We start from the raw sequence: 16,261 nt of genomic DNA on the forward strand, positions 1-16,261 counted from the left end.
ATATATCTGCTTTAAGCCACATGATGTTTCTAAACTTCTAATCTTGCAGAGATGCTTAGATTCTATCAGAGGTTGGAATGCAGAAGATTATCTTCAACTTAATGCTGAGAAATCTGAAGTCCTTGTCTTTGCTCCTGATAAATTTGTACCTTTGGTATTAAAACATTTAGGCCCCCTCGCTTTTGTTTAATCTTCTATTAGGAAGATTGGTGTTACAGCTCTGTCCTTGGATATTCATGTTAAGCAGATTCATGCCTCCTTGGAACGTGTGCAGGGTGTTCAAAATGCTGCTGCAAGGCTGTTGACCAAGGCTTCCAGTTTCCCCATAATATAATCCTGACCCTCAGGACTGCATGGACTGGCTCCAATTTACAGCAGTGATCTTCCTCATCCTGATATTCCCAGCAGGTCCCTGAGGGCTTGCTGGTTGTCCAGCACACTAGATTAAAAACAAAAGGTGACAGAGCTTTTGTTTCTGTGGCTCCCAGACTCTGGGACTCTCTTCCACTCAGATCTGTAGACTCTGTCAGTTCTTTTAAAAAACAGTTAAAACCCTTCTTTTTAAACTTGCCTTTGGTTGATGTTGTTTTATGTTCTAGCTTCTGTGAAACACTTTGTGATTTTATCTTGAAAGGTGCTATACAAATACAATTTTACTTACTTTTATTTTACTTACTAGCAAAATAAAACCCATATGGGCAGACTCAGGACTTTTGCCTGAGTGTGCAGCAGTTTACAATGAAAGTCAAAATGCAACCTTCTTTCTGTGTTTGATGACATTCATTTTAGACAAAGTATGTATTAGAAACTCTATGAAACAATGTGAATTAGTTCAGCTGTGAAACAAGCTTCATTCTAAGTAAATATGCATGGATAGCACATGTTGGATGATCTAACAAGTGTTTAAACTATGGCAGCAGATATTTTTTTATTAAGGATACATCCATCCATCCATCCATCCATCTTCATCCGCTTTGTCCGGGGCCGGGTCGCGGGGGCAGCAGCCTAAGCAAAGGATACAATTAGCTTTTTTTCTGCTAAAACAATGTAAATAGTGGATAAATAATAACCTGAACTTTACAGCAACATGTTTATGAAATATGATAGAAAGTCCAAGCCTTCAGATTTTCCAGTCACTCTCATGACTGACAGGATGTGACCTGTGGCAGGTAGTAGCGTAAAACGTAAAGGAGGAACTGCGTCGATACAGAAAACAAATGGACGGTCGTTTCTGTTAAATATCACAACGACGTCCTGTCTTTACTTTCAGTATTGTTACCCAGCCATTTAGGCCAACTGTACACGGGCATAATAAACGCACGGCTGTTTTTCTTTGTTGGTTTTAACGTGAACTAACTACAGTTTATTTTTAGCTCTTAATTTTTTAACCCTGTTTGCGTCGTCCTTCTTTCGCTTCCTTCTTTCCTATCCTCATTCCTTCCCTTTCACTTCACCTCCTCTCCTCGTCAGTTTCTCGTATCCCACAATGCATTGCGATCACTCGTTGGATCATGGACCAAAGCGGTAAGCAAAATGCAAAGTAGGGCCGAGACGTTAGCAGAACTTGTTATTCATGCTATATATTTTTTAACCTGCGTAGCCGTTTTCATACCAGCTCTAAGAGCTAACGTGACTACAAAGCCCCTTCGTGGAAAGTGGTTTTGCTAAGCTAACCCGTAATCTCCCAGGGGAACATTAAAGCTTGAATGGTGCGGGCTAGCCAAAAAAGGCTTGAGTACTTCTCGCCAAAAGTTAACGTTACGCCCTAAGTTGGTCTGGAGGGTTACACGAAATGTTCCACCAGAGTTTATGCAATTATTAAACTCAACTGCAAACTATATATTCTCACATGTTAGTGGGTTTACGGCTAGCTGCGATTTAGTTGGGGCGCGAATGCGGCTTGATTGTTAGCATATGCTAACCACTTAGCTGTATAAAGAAACTATCTTATAACGAGTCTCTTGACTGTTAACCCACATACACGAGCCCTTTTTTGCTGATAGTATTAAGGGCGAAACGCTAACGTTGTTAATCTAATTTCCAATTGTTTATATTACTGAAGTGTCACTAAAGTGATAAACCATTGCCAACTATAAATATCTGCGGCTCTGAGCTCCTCCTCGCTTGTTGTGGCTTTGCTAAGGGACAGGTACAAGTTTCTGTGTCGTAGGCGACATTGTGAGAGTGGGTGCAGGTGGAAGGTATCACGCCTGGAAAGGTTGTGTGTGAATGAAGCGTGTGGAAAGGTGAAGATGAGTATACGTAATGAAGGTGGATGAGTTGTATATTTGGGGTCAGCCATCCAAAGCAACGGGCAATACACAAGAATGGCAAAGAGTCCATGCAGGGTAGAGATGAGTGTCAAAGATGATTTGTTACTGAATAATAATGGCGCGAGTGAAAGGAAGAGTTACAAGATGGTAGTCCACTAAAGATGTTAACATTTTCATTGGGAGTGACCAACACGTACAGCATTAGATGTCTCATATTGAGCAGTTTGGAGACAAAGGCAAGGCTGGGACAGAAGATGGAGCTGCCAGGCAGAGGTTGGTGTGATAGAAGATGGGGATTGGATGAGACGGAGGCAGATGATCTACTGTGGAACCCAAAAAGAAGCATCCTGTTTAACCTATGAGTCACTGAGTTTCACCATAAAGTCTAATTCCAGAATGAAATTATTTGTAATCTATGTAACCAATGTAAACAGGCAAGGGACTCTGTTACAAGCACTGTCACAATCCAGTGACGTCCTAAAGGCTTTAAAAACAACTCTTTGTAGATGGATATGTGTAACTGTTAAATTTTGGTGTGGCTCTTGAGTCCACCACATGAGGTATCCCTCACTAACTCTGTAACTGTCCAATGTACAGCGCAGAACATATAGCAGTCTGTTTCAGTTGATATACTCTTTTTCTTCCACAGACAATGATCTTCAAGGAAGCGATGGCTCTGGGAGTTTGGGAGGCCCGGATGTTCGCAGACGAATCCCCATCAAACTTCTGTCCAAGCAGCCAATAAGGAGCAAACCTCAGCAGCGCCCCCAGAGACCTGTCAGCAGAACTTGTAAAAGTGAGCCTGGAGAAGATGGTAGGCACACTATGTGGTACAAAATGCTCATTAGCACTAATGTTTTTATGATGTCACACTGTATAGGCAAAAGTATTGGGCCACACCTCTTAATCAAAACTTTTTCAATCCTATTGCCACTGTATATAAATTTGAATAGCTGGCTGCCTTTACAAACATGGGTCATTCACTGAATTCAAGAGTGGAGCTGTAAAATATTGTGGCAGTTGAAATAAGTCAATTCATGAAATGTTTCTTACATTTGCAGCCCACATAAAGCTACAAAGCAGTGCCAAGGTGCATGGTTTGTAAAAATTGCCAATGCAGAGTTCCATTCACACCAGCACAAACTCTGCACTGTGGGTTTTGTGGCTGAGCACCTATAATATGTAGGTAGCCTAGTACGTTTGCCTGTAAAGTATATAAACATAGCATGCTTAATGATATTCAACTCTTTGTTGGTTAGTTTTTAAAGTAGCTAATGCATTGTTGTTGGTGTCTTTCAGCTGGTGTTTGTAAAGGTCAACCTTTCCTCTTTTCAAAATAATGGAGTTCCTTTTCTGCAATATAAGTTTTGAGATAGGGCTGTTTGATATAACGATATATATGACGATATATAAACATCTATTGTTTCATTTTACGCTGTCGTTTGTTTCGTGGTGTCGCAAAATAAACTGTTTACAGCAATATTTTTTCATGGTTCTGATGGTCGCTGTAGTTATTATTAATTTCTTAAAGTTCTCTATTTCTCTTATATTTAATATAACCACACTACGGATGGACAAGCGCCTGTTTTTATATGTGTGTCCGCTTGTTTATGTTCCACATAAACCTTTCACAATAAAGCTCAAGATCCTGTTGAGACTTTTCAAAATAAACTGAATCACGTGAAAGATGCAGAGTATTTACGGATGAGAAGTAAAAAAAGAGCCGCCAAAGTGCTAAAAAATAAACCTTAGACTCAAACGTTAGAACAGGCAGGAAACACTTCACCAAGTCGAGCTGCCCGAGATTCACAGACTTTACAGAAAATGTAACATTTTTGTGATTTATATCGTTATCGGACGATAGATGTCTTATATCGGGAGATGAGATTTTGGTCATATCGCACAGCCCTATTTTGAGATGTTCCTTTTTCATATCATTGTCACATTTCACTGGGATATATGTGCAGGATATGGAGTAGACGTTTCTTTCATCCCCACTCCAGTGGGTTGGGCTGCACACTTGATTTGGCTGCCCACAGTGTGCTTTGTCTCTCCTCCTGGCCCTGAACCACGAATGTTTCACAAGTTAGGCAAATGTAAAAAACATTACACAACGGAGCCACCATGCAGTATATTAAGTATCTCTGTGGAGGGAGAAAAAACGTTCATTTTTTCTTCTGGTGGTAGGAGTCATTGTAGACTCGATGACGTGTTACACAGGTATCAGCGACGTACTCGTGGGCTGAACAGAGATGATGTGCCAGTGGTAGCAACAGACTTACAGGTTGACATGTGGGCATCTTTCTTTACCAGTTGTTGTGCAGTGACACTTGCAGTGGTAGTTTGAACGTTTCTTTGGGCAGATAGAGCTCACAGTTCATCCATATTTGCTGGCTCATCTTTGTTATTTGGACTTGATACAAAATACTCAAAAAAAGGATCTCAAGCATTTTTGTATGTTGTTGTACTTTTGTACAGCTGTCTCTGTCGCTCACAGCCGTCATTTATTCTTGGCCTGACCTGTCGTGGCGTATCAATTACAATACATCATAACAGTATCAGTTTAACAGAAAGTGTAACACTTGTATTATTGATGCTTTTACAGTCATCCAGTCTGGAATCATAATACGTTGGCACACAGTAGCACTGTGACAGCCTACTGCCATATGTCATCATGCTGTTTAAGGATTAACTGCGGCACTTGCACACAGTACAGAAGATGGATGTCCTTTTTATTATTTTCCTCATAAATTCAGTTTAGATGTTATTAAATGTTATTTATGTGAAGTTTCTGTTGTTGCCATACCGATGCTGATTCTTTTTTCTTTTTTTAACAAAGTAATCATGAAGTCGATGATGAGGACAGCATCAAGTAAGCGTTTTAGATTTTATTTGTACCTTTCATTTTAGTTTCCATGTACATGTAATTGTCTTATACACACAGAATATTTTAAGCTCCTTTGGATAGTGACACTGTGCTATGTTCTTGCCCTCCTCTTTGGGAAAAGTGTCAGGTTTTTTTAAATACTGTTTTATTAATGCTACTCTTGTTTTTTTCTTTCTACTACAGATAACTTTGGCTTTAAGCAAGAGGACAGGTTTGACTGTGGAACTAAAGCTGGTGATGTGTTTGCAAGTCAGAGGAGATTTCCACAACCGTTGTTCTGGGACTATAAGGTACGTCTGCTGTGTGAGGGGAAACAATATTAATGATTAAGTAGCATCATTACCAGCATCTGGCACGCCAGTAAGACGTGTAGTATTGGAATTAAAGAAAAAGTATACAATGATCTGGTTTTAGTGGTCATTACATGCGTGTCATATTTTTGTGTCCTCTTATTTCAACAGTTAAACTTGATTGGAGAAAAGGATGACGTTCCGATTCACTTCTGTGACAAATGCGGTCTCCCTATTCAGCTGTATGGACGGATGGTACATGTTTTATTGCTGTGTCTCTGCACAACATCTCAGAGTCATGTTACTGTCTAACTCTTGCCAATTTGACTCCTCAGATTCCCTGCAAACATGTTTTCTGTTATGACTGTGCTCTACTTCATGAGAAGAAAGGAGAGAAGATGTGCCCAGGGTGAGACTATTTAACTTTGGTACATGGCAATGAGGGTAAAATAAGGATGGCTGGATGCCAGAAAAGTCGACTCCTGCAAGTACTTTGAGCAGCAGGGGCATAAAATCACTACAGTATAAAGCCACTAAGATGTCCCTGATTTAGGCTCCGGCCACACTAATGTGTTTTTGTTTGAAAACGCATCGTTTTCTTTCCGTTTTGGCCTCCCGTCAACACTGAAACGGCGGTTTTGCTCAAGGAAAACGCAGCGTATTCAAAACGATTTCGAAAACGCACACATTTGAAAACGGTGCTTTTGCGTCGCAGTGTGGACAGCGAAAACAGACTTTCAAAAACGATGATGCGTGTTAGAGCTGGGCGATATGAGATTTTTTCATATCATGATATGTTTTTTTCATTTCAGGCGATAACGATATCTATCACGATATCAGCCAAATAACTATATTTGTAAGATTTAAATGTGCCGTTGCTCACAAGTAAAATGTGAAATAATCAGCAGCTTGTTTTGATTTAAATATTTATTTCCCATAATAAGTTCAACAGGGTAGATGTACTTAAGGAACATGAGACTTTTTCAGATAAATAAAGGCAAATATTGCAAACTACACAAAAGGCAGCCGCTAAAGCGTTTAAGTTTCAAAATAGAACAAACGAAACAGACTAAACTGTCAATTCCACTTAGAAACAAAATATTAATTCTAAAAATAAATCTTAGTTTGTTTTACAGAAGAACAGACAAAACTGACTAACTTTTGTCAACATCAAATAAAGTGAGAACTAAAAGGAAATTCTCAATCTCTCCTTGTTGTATAGCTGAGCTTTTCAAACAGTTGTAACAGTTACTTCAGTCTGACAAAAGCCGAATGACGAATCAGCGCTTCCAGTCAGAGACTGAGCATGCACCAGTTTATTGTATTTCCAGACTTGCTTTCGGCACATTTACAGTGCAGCTACTCTGTTTTTGTCAGACTTGAAATAGCAGAAATACCTTCACACTACGGAGCTTCTGTGGCTCTTCCGTTCGACAATCTCTCCGGCGTTGGAACCATCATCTGTTTTCTCTTCGGTAACCTTCGGTCACGCTCGGTTGATGTTTCTAGTCGGCACACTCCTTTCCTCCGTTACCTGGGCAGTACGGCGGCTGGCTGCTTCCCAAACAAATACACATGTGCGGCTTGGCACTTGTGCTGTACGCAACAAGTCACGCGACGTGACGCTGCGGCTGTGATTGGTTCGGCTCTGCGCTACGTAATTTGGATTGGCTGTTCTTTTTTTTTTTAAAGAGGACAAGAGCGGCGAGGTCTATCGCGACAGTTTAATTTTTCTATCGAGAAAAAGTTATTTCGCAACACATATCGTTATCGTTATATTTCCCAGCTGTAGTGTTAGTCATGTGATGCAGTCATGTGACCAATTAAACACAGATAGCGGAGGGTATTATACAGCAGCTGTTCTGTTTGACAGCCCTGTTAAAGATGAATATCAGTCTGTAGATGCTTCAGAGAGCTTTTCTTCAAATTCTTTAACTCTCACTCGCTTTTGCAACTTTGTACTTTTGTGTTACTCACAGCAACGACTCCACGTCATCGTTAGTCTATTTAAAGAACTCGCTGCTTTTCATCGACATTCTGCCGCCACGTTTCAAAGAGCCGGAGAGTAAATAAGCGGCAGACGGAAATGAGGCAGGTCGAATCTTCACGCATGCGCAGGACTGGAACGTAAGCGTTTTCAGACGTTTCAATGTGGACGCACAACTCTGTGAGAACGACTGAAAACACTAGTGTGGACGCGGAGCGTTTTCAAATCTATCCAGGCCAGTGTGGACGTAGCCTTAGTGACGTGAGGAATGGGACCTCAAGAAAATCTGAAGCCAACATCTGAAGTCTTTTGTCCTGTAAAAGTGAAACGGGAACCTGAATAATCTGTTAAAACCTGCAGTCGTGTAGATTGACACCCACGCTGCCAGGTGCACGAAGCACTCTGAATCATTCTCTCTGACAGTTAAAGTCTTTCCACCTACCTCCTCAACCAGATTGAAGACAGTTCTTTGTGTTAGGCCAATATTTTACTTGCTGAGCTCGTAGAAATACTGCCTACTGAGCATTCTGATAGCAAGGAAAACTAAAGGCAGCACTTACAGCATCCACTTCAGGATTGTAGGGAGGCTGGAGCCCATGCAGGCTGTGATAGGCTGAACAGAGTACACCCTGGACAGGGCTAATAGAGATGGTATCTACTCAGCTCCACTCAACTCGACTGTGTTTTGGTCTTTTTCTATTACAACCGAGTCGCACCTCAGTGTACATAGGGTTGTTGTAGCAATGTGTCCGAAACTCTGACTTTGTTTGTTTGAGACACAAATACAGCTCAGTAATTGCAATGGTATACCTCAGCCTGTGGCTTCTTGTCAGGCTTAAGGGCCATGAAGTCGGTTTTCACGAGCCTTCATAATGTTGGCAGGTTTCAAAAATGGCAGCTTTGATTTTTCTGATGGAGTTGCTCCTCTAACTCAGCGAGTGACGCCGTAGACTGGACAGTCAGTGGCATGCAATCTGCTGAGGTCACAGAGGTTTTTGCATTGACCCCGCTCACTGCAACCCCGGCTGAGCAGGGACTAAAAAAGCACCTGGTACAACCACCTAATGGAAAACCGAGTCGAGGTGAGTAGGTACCAGTGGAAAGGGCCACATTGACCAGTTGGGGCGGTATGGTGTTGGAGCTGTGGTCTCATGAAAAAAGGTCCTGCGGTTTAAGCCACGAACAGGCTGTGTGGAGTTTGCATATTGTCTGTGAGTACTGTGAAGTCCCCCAGTCCAAAAATAGGTTGATTAGATCAACAGCGAACTTGTCCAACTAAATAACTGAGCTGTTTGACTTTGTCTGTGTTTCTTCAGCCTGACCCTCTATAACTGCACAGACCCGGTTCAGCGCATTGAACAGTGCCAACGTGGTTCCCTCTACATGTGCAGCATTGTAGCAGGATGCAAGCGCACCTACCTGTCTCAGCGTGACCTCCAGGCCCACGTCAACCACCGCCACATGAGGGCTGCCAAGTCTTCTGCAGGCCGCCAGGAGCCCGTGCACCTGCCCCCTGCTTCTGATGTATCTGAGCGTTTCCGCCTGCCTCCACCTCACTTACCCAAGAACCATGTCCATCTCACCAACCCGCTCCAGCACGGGAGCCACGATCCTTACAGTCAGCCGCCACCTCCCTCCGCTCACGAAGGCCCGCCCCCGACTCCTTCTCTGGGTCCTGAGACATTCCGCATTGCCACGGTAACAACTCGTAAGCACAGTAATCTCATCACTGTGCCCATTCAAGACGACTCCTCTTCCTCTCGCGAGCCCCTCTCTGCTGGGCCAGGCCCTGGCCAGCCACCCCACCACCACCCCGGGGACTATCCTGGCCAGCCTCCCGTAGTGTCGCACTCTCACCATATGATGGCACCACCTCAACAGCATTTTGGTCCCCCACCTCCCCCGCCGCCTCCCATTACCCACCCAATGCAGCATCCTCCCCAGGCCTCTGGGACACCACACATGGTGTACAACCAGGCCCCTCCTCCCCCAATGTCCACAGCGCCCCCACCTATTACTCCTCCACCAACGCACATGATACCCCCTTACATGAATCACCCACCCCCAGGACCTCCACCACAGCATAGCGGCCCTCCTGTTAATGCCCCACCACCTCATCATTATAACCCGAACTCCATGCAGCAGTTCCCTGAAGACCAGGGTACCCTCAGTCCCCCCTTCACCCAGCCAGGAGGGCTCAGTCCTGGGATGTGGCCCGCCCCAAGAGGACCCCCACCTCCACGAATGCAGGGACCCCCTCCCCAGGGCCAAATGCCTGGTCCGCACCATCCGGATCAGGGCCGGTATCGGCCCTATTATCAGTAAACTACCACCGAAATGGGTCTGTCATTCTGTTCCATACTGCTTGTCTGAGTAATGTGATAGTAAACCTCAGGGTTCCAGGTTGTAGACATTGATTTCCATAAAACTGCCCAAAGCAAATGTGTATGTGGTGCACACTCAAGTTAACTGTGCTAAACCTTCCACTGAACATACTTTTGACTTGGAAGAGAGCAGGAGTGTCCTGTTTTTGAAACAACATATGGTAAACATGTCTGTATATATGTTAGCTGATGCCACACATGTACATTTAAAGATGTTGAGTCAATAAATTTTTAACAGCACATTTCTATCCTTTTGTTTGACATGATGTGATGTAGTACAATGTCAGCTGGTTTCTTTAACAGAAGTTACTGAAAACTACATTTATCACTTGGTCTGACTGACGAGGTCTTCAGTATTTCTCATTAAAAATATATTGTGGAAAAATGAAGCTATGCTTTGTCTGGTGATCTGTTTGGGTTTGGCCCCTTTTAGGAAGAACGATGTACCTGCAGTGTCACGTCATGAAAAGACCATACAGCAAGCTACTTTAAGCAAAGCGCTGTCATTTCCCCTGAAGGCTGTGATTAAGAGCAGGAGTTGCACTTTTAGTTGGAGGTTCTATAAATCTATTTCCATGCATGCTGGTGAAGGTGAAGAATTGGCTGTTGTCTCTTTGATGTCAGTGTGATTTATTGCAGTTTTTCAGATTCAAAAACTTTATTGTCAATACAACAATATACACAGTATACAGTGTATCGAGATGCTGTTTCTCCCCGAGTCCCCCTGGTGCATTTATAAGAGTATAAATGATATATCTCCAAGAGATAAAAACTAGGAATTACAAATGATTGATAAAAAGGTACTATTACTAACTTTATCCATGTAGAATAAACAGACAGGGCAGAGACAATATGGAGTGGATTGTGCAGCAGGTACTAAATACCAGGTTCAAGTTATGAGTCAGGATATTTTAGACGAGAACGGACGAAGACGTGCAAGAGACAAAATGTGCAAATATATTTGAGATGTGTTCAGTAACTATGTGACTGAGTGTGCAAATAAGCAGATTGTTCCCAGGTCCAGTTTGTAGTGCATTTGTGGAAGTTTGTGTTGTGTTTGAGTCTTTTGGTGAGTACTGTAAGGTGTTTGTGTTTATCAGTCTGGTGGTAGTGAGTTGAGGGCTTTGACTGCTTGGGGGGAAAAGCTCTTGCAGTGTCTGGTCGTTACAGTTTTGAAGGCGTCCTTCACTATGCTGCATTTGCAAGGGGATACCGCAGCAGCGCAACAAGGCCTGTAACAACAAACGTGATAAACGGGGTTTTATGTAATTTGATTGGATGATCCAGGAGACGGTCTTCTAGAGCCAAGTTTCCTGTATTTGCTAAACAAATAACCGAAGCATTAAAGCATCATCACCAAGCTTATTGTCACAGACCCTCTCTGGGGCTATACTGGTGGTCAAATTAGAGTGGCTAGTTGAGTTATAGTCATCTTTTGACACCTACTGATTGTACAGGATGTACATTTTTTATGACTATTTTCCAACCTCTGCTTGTATTGTCTGTGCTTTTCAAGTACGTGTAGCGTGGCATCATGGAGGGTTGGGCCTGTGCACCTGCCCCCTGCGAACATACAGCTGTGCAGCTTTTCCAACATGTAAGCTGTAAACAGCATGATGTATATATATTTGTATTTGTGCTTCTCAATAACCTGTGTACAATTACTGGCCTTTAGTTTCTAGCTCAAATTTACAGTTTACTTGAAGATGCGGACACCGTTGTCCACCTCCATGACGTGCTTTTTAAAAGGATGCTGTATATGCTATTTGTCAATATGAATAAACTCTTTGAGTGCTTGTGGACACAAGCAGCAGTAAACAATAGGTTAATGAGTGCATGGATATATATTCTCAGCCATAAGCTTTTGGTTATTTAGTGACTCCTCCCACTGATGGACATGATCAATATCACAGTGTAGAAAGAAGTAAAAGTTCTTCATGTAAAAGGTTAGCTGACTAGTGGGGCTGGATAATTGGAAACACTAACTTGCCCATAGTTGTGAATGGTTGTCTGTGTCTGTGTGTTGGCCCTGTGACAGACGGGCGACCTGTCCAGGGTGGACCCCGCCTCTCGCCCTAAGACAGCTGGGATAGGCTCCACGCCCCCTGCGACCCTGAAAAGGAGAAGCAGAAGCGAATGGATAGATGGATAAAGCAAGAAATGCTGAAATGATCAAAAGGACTAGTTAGAAGAATTTCCTATTTAAGAACTGTGAAAATTACATTATTAATTTCATATTTTGGATGCATGACTTTGAAAGGTCATTGGCTTGTCTGTGGACAGCATATTTTCTCTCAAAGATACTTTTATTAAATTAAAACAAAGAAAAACAGATACACACAGAATTGTTCAACAACATCAGTTTATCAGTTTACCCCCTACCCATACCACATAGTAGCCCTTTCCCTCAGGCCAGGTAGAGAAATAAACAAACAAAAAACAGAAAAAACCCAACAAAAAAATCCCATTGCAAATACAACAGGACAAAGCAGAACAAAATAAAACAAACACAAAGAACTAAAGAAAGAAGAAAAAAAGAAGGGGGAGGATTTACTGAGTAATGCTGGAAGTTAGGCTTGCAACCTGAAGGCTGGAAAAGTATTTCAGGAATTGCCCCCTACAAGGGAGGCGAAAGAGAGCGTGCAACGGTCAGGCGTGCATCAGCCTCCCCAGTGGTGCCAAAAAGCACAAATAATGGATTAGGATCCATATTATATCCAAGAATTAGGGACAAGGTTTGAAATATATCTCTCCAGAATCCTTCAAGGCTAGGGCGCGTCCAGAACATATGGATAGGGAAGCCTCCGCACTCCCACACTTATCACAAGTGGGGTCTACATTCAGATACATACGAGATAGTTTGACTTTGGAGAGATGGACCCGGTGCACAACCCTAAATTGTAAAAGACAGTGGCAGGAACATAGGGATGTGCAGTTAACTGTACCATGTGGGCGATCGTGGCTCAAGAGTTGGGAGTTCGCCTTGTAATCAGAAGGTTGCCGGTTCGAGCCCCGGCTTGGACAGTCTCAGTTGTTGTGTCCTTGGGCAAGACACTTCACCCGTTGCCTACTGGTGGTGGTCAGAGGGCCCGGTGGCGCCAGTGTCCAGCAGCCTCGCCTCTGTCAGTGCGCCCCAGGGTGGCTGTGGCTACAATGTAGCTGCCATCACCAGTGTGTGGATGTGTGTGTGGATGACTGGATATGTAAAGCGCTTTGGAGTCCTTAGGGACTAGTAAAGCGCTATATAAATACAGGCCATTTACCATTTACCATGTATCCATAGACAATGACTGATTTAAATCTTGTTCCCAGCCTGTTTTAATCAAATCTATTGAAGATCGTACGGTTACGGTGAAACCTTGGTTCTCTTCGTGAGAGACTATCTCTCCACACCGTTACATATTCCATATGTACGCGGTACGACCCCCTTTGGTCATGGCGTGTGGAGATTTCTTTAAGACACTCCGGCACGCCCGGCTACGCCCCACAGCTCACGTATAAAACAGCTGTGCAGACGGGACACCGGTGATCGTTTGATCGGAACGCGTCGCTGAGCGGCCTGATGGTGGAGAGATAGTCTCTCACTAAGAGAACCAGAGGTGGGTCGAGTATCCAAAAATTGTACTCAAGTAAGAGTAGCATTACTTTAAAACATTATTACTCAAGTAAAAGTGAAAAGTAGTCATCAAAAAAGTTACTCAAGTAAGAGTAAAAAAGTACTACTACTCAAGTAGCGAGTAACTGTTTGAAATGTCCAATTTATTTTTTAAATAAATGCTATCAGACAAACAAAAATAAATAAATACACAAATTTTACTATTTTCAAAAGGAATATATGTAAAAACAACAAAATAAGGCACAACAATTCTAATTTCCAGGTTTCAGTTTTTCACAACATAAAGCTTTTTTCACCAATACCTGCAGTAAATAATATAAATATATAAACAGTGCAAACAATTTCCAGTGACAAGATATGCTGTAAACTTTATATTCATCTTTGCTCCAAATGGCACAGCAGCCTCAGAGAAAACAGAACGAGGCATCTTCAACGTATGTTCATACAAGGCAGCTCAGTTTACCATAAGTTGTATGGGTGTGCATCTGTTTCTGCATATTCAGCAAAAATGTGCCATTTCTTCACTCAGTGAGGTGATGGTTCAGCTTCAGCAGCAGTTTGCTCTCAAGGTTCTTTCTGTGAAGCTGTGACTGTTCAGCAGTGAACAGGAGTCCTGCATGACTGAGAAGTCCTTCACAAGCTCCAGATGCAGGAAGAGCTGTACTGACTTTGATCGCAGCTTCTTGATGTGAGGAACGCCATGCAATAGAGCCACACCTCCAGTGAATGGACATGAAAGGTACCTCTCCAGCCCTGCTTCTGGCTTTCCTGACCCCATGGATCCATCATCTTCGTTGGTTAGGCTGCTGTTTGTGCTGGTCTCATCCAGCTCTGTGTCTATGTGATGTCTGATGAAGTGGAGACCTGTGGAAAGATGTAAGGTTTTCAAAAGAATCAGGTCTGATCATTATAGTGCTGTATACACTGCCAAGCTGTGGATGTTTGCTTGGAGCTAGCCTCCAAAAGCTGCCCATACACTGTGTGATTTTTGGCCCATTTTGAGCCGATTTTTCAGTCGCGCAACAGTTTTGGGGATCGGCCGTGTTTTGCCTTAATCGTGTGTGCATCGTGTCGTATACATGGGGTAACGAAAAGCAGTTAACGACCAGCTCCCAATCATCAATCGTTTGGTCGCATGATAATCAAACCTGTTTGAAATCCTGTCGCCCCTCAACGCAGCCTCTCACACTGCGCACGCACAAACACAGAAATGAAAGAAAAGGAGGAGCAGCACAGCAGTGCAGCGTGTGATCTGGACACAAGAGATGGAGGCACAACTTGTAGGATGAAGCAAGCTCATCTGAGTACGTAAGTGTAGAGCTGCCACCCAGGCAAAAGAAAAATAGAGCTATGTCACGTTATAACGTGAAACGTTTATTGTTCTAACAATATACTTTTCATGTTTGAACAATATAATATCACGTTCGTACAATATAATATTTATATTGTACGAACGTGATATTATATTGTTCAAACGTGAAAGGTATATTGTTAGAACAATAAACTTTTCAGCTCTATTTTTCTTTTGCCTGGGTGGCAGCTCTACACTTCCGTATCTGAGGCTTTTCAATGTGGCCTCACAAAATTATCACGACTACAGCAACCATGAAAAGAGTTGGATGGACATTCCTGCTCAATCACAGCTGCCTGGTCAATGTTTGTCATTAGCAATTTAGCAAAGTTGATGGTGGTGTGTGTGTGTGTCTGTAAGACAGAGAGAGGGAGAGCGAGGGACAGATTTTGTATGATAAGCTTCATGTTATAAACGCACAGTTTGAGCATCAGGTCGCATCAGAGCATCAGGCTGTATAGTGTGAGACCCTGTACAGTTTGAGCAGGAGCTGAATAACGTGACTGAAAAAAATCGCACAGTGTTTGCCCAGCTTAATGCAGACTGTTTAAACTGAACAAGCTTCACATAATAAACCCTGCCAGCCGCAGTATTGCCTCTGTTTTAACAGTTAAAGCAGTAGAGACGAGCTGTTTGCATGTGCGTGGAACTCTAGCGTCATTAACCAGGCTAGCTGTTAGCTTATAGGCTAACCAGAGAGCAGTTAACAGGACAGCCGAAGCTGCACAAAACACCCACAAACTTATCTCACTACAACGTAGTGCCGAAAATATGACTTGCAGCTCGACCTCGACACAGCGTCTGTAACATAAGACTGACATCCAGCTAACCACAGCTAAAAGATATTTAGAGACCGTTTCCTCAGGTTACACGAGCTGAGTTTTTTCACACTGAAAAGTTGTTGTTTTGGCTCTCACTGAAGACACCGACACTGCAGACATAGCTGTTCTTTTGTACTGCTTTTAAGCGAGCAGCCTAGCCTGCGTAAGTGGAGGGCAAAGCAAGGCGATGACCCAAAGGTCCACCCCCAGCACCGTCATCACGTGCCTGTCCATAGACAGAGGAGCCTCAAGAGTGAACTCGCAACAAGACACTCGAGGTGAGACACAAAGTCCCGGCTACTGGGCGTCCCCATGCTGGCCGTGTAAGTCTGTGACACACAGGCAAAGCACCAACAGGGAGCCAGCATCGCAGGCTGGGGACCTCTCACTCATTGGCCGAATTGTCAGACACAGCAAGGTCTGATAAGCTCATGCGGTTGGAGCAACGGAATGCCAGAAGCACGGGCGGTCGGCTAGGACGAGCCCGTGCGTACGCTCCCCAAGGATCTCCAGCTGGAGCCTCCGGTTTCAGGACCCGAACCTGAAATCCCAGGAACAGAGAGAGGAGAGGAAGCGTAGCTCACTGAGCCGCTGAGAGGAGACCCTACTCGTTATCTGCAAGAAGCGGGCAACGCCAGACGGACCCATCGCT

The 16,261-nt window shown here is 43.4% G+C and overlaps 1 protein-coding gene across 1 annotated transcript; it reads left to right on the forward strand.

The window, feature by feature from the left end:
• Positions 1–1,548: 1,548 nt before the first annotated feature.
• cbll1 (Cbl proto-oncogene-like 1, E3 ubiquitin protein ligase) lies at positions 1,549–10,210 on the forward strand. Its single transcript, XM_080886873.1, has 7 exons — positions 1,549–2,546; positions 2,923–3,087; positions 5,113–5,145; positions 5,344–5,450; positions 5,622–5,705; positions 5,786–5,859; positions 8,754–10,210. The coding sequence occupies exons 1-7, from the start codon at positions 2,435–2,437 to the stop codon at positions 9,760–9,762; spliced, it is 1,584 nt and encodes a 527-aa protein (XP_080742999.1). The 5' UTR covers positions 1,549–2,434; the 3' UTR covers positions 9,763–10,210.
• The last annotated feature ends 6,051 nt before the right edge of the window (positions 10,211–16,261 follow it).

This window comes from Rhamphochromis sp. 'chilingali' (assembly GCF_963969265.1).
Source record: "Rhamphochromis sp. 'chilingali' genome assembly, chromosome: 7".
In the NCBI taxonomy this organism is placed as follows: domain Eukaryota; kingdom Metazoa; phylum Chordata; class Actinopteri; order Cichliformes; family Cichlidae; genus Rhamphochromis; species Rhamphochromis sp. 'chilingali'.

What these genes read in the sequence shown, in the direction of transcription:
- cbll1 (XM_080886873.1), top strand. Translation starts at nt 2,435, where the DNA reads ATGTTAACATTTTCATTGGGAGTGACCAACACGTACAGCATTAGATGT. An exon ending in AAGTGAGCCTGGAGAAGATG is followed by an intron (nt 3,088 to 5,112) that starts GTAGGCACACTA and finishes TTTTTAACAAAG; the next exon opens with TAATCATGAAGTCGATGATG. An exon ending in TTCAGCTGTATGGACGGATG is followed by an intron (nt 5,706 to 5,785) that starts GTACATGTTTTA and finishes TTGACTCCTCAG; the next exon opens with ATTCCCTGCAAACATGTTTT.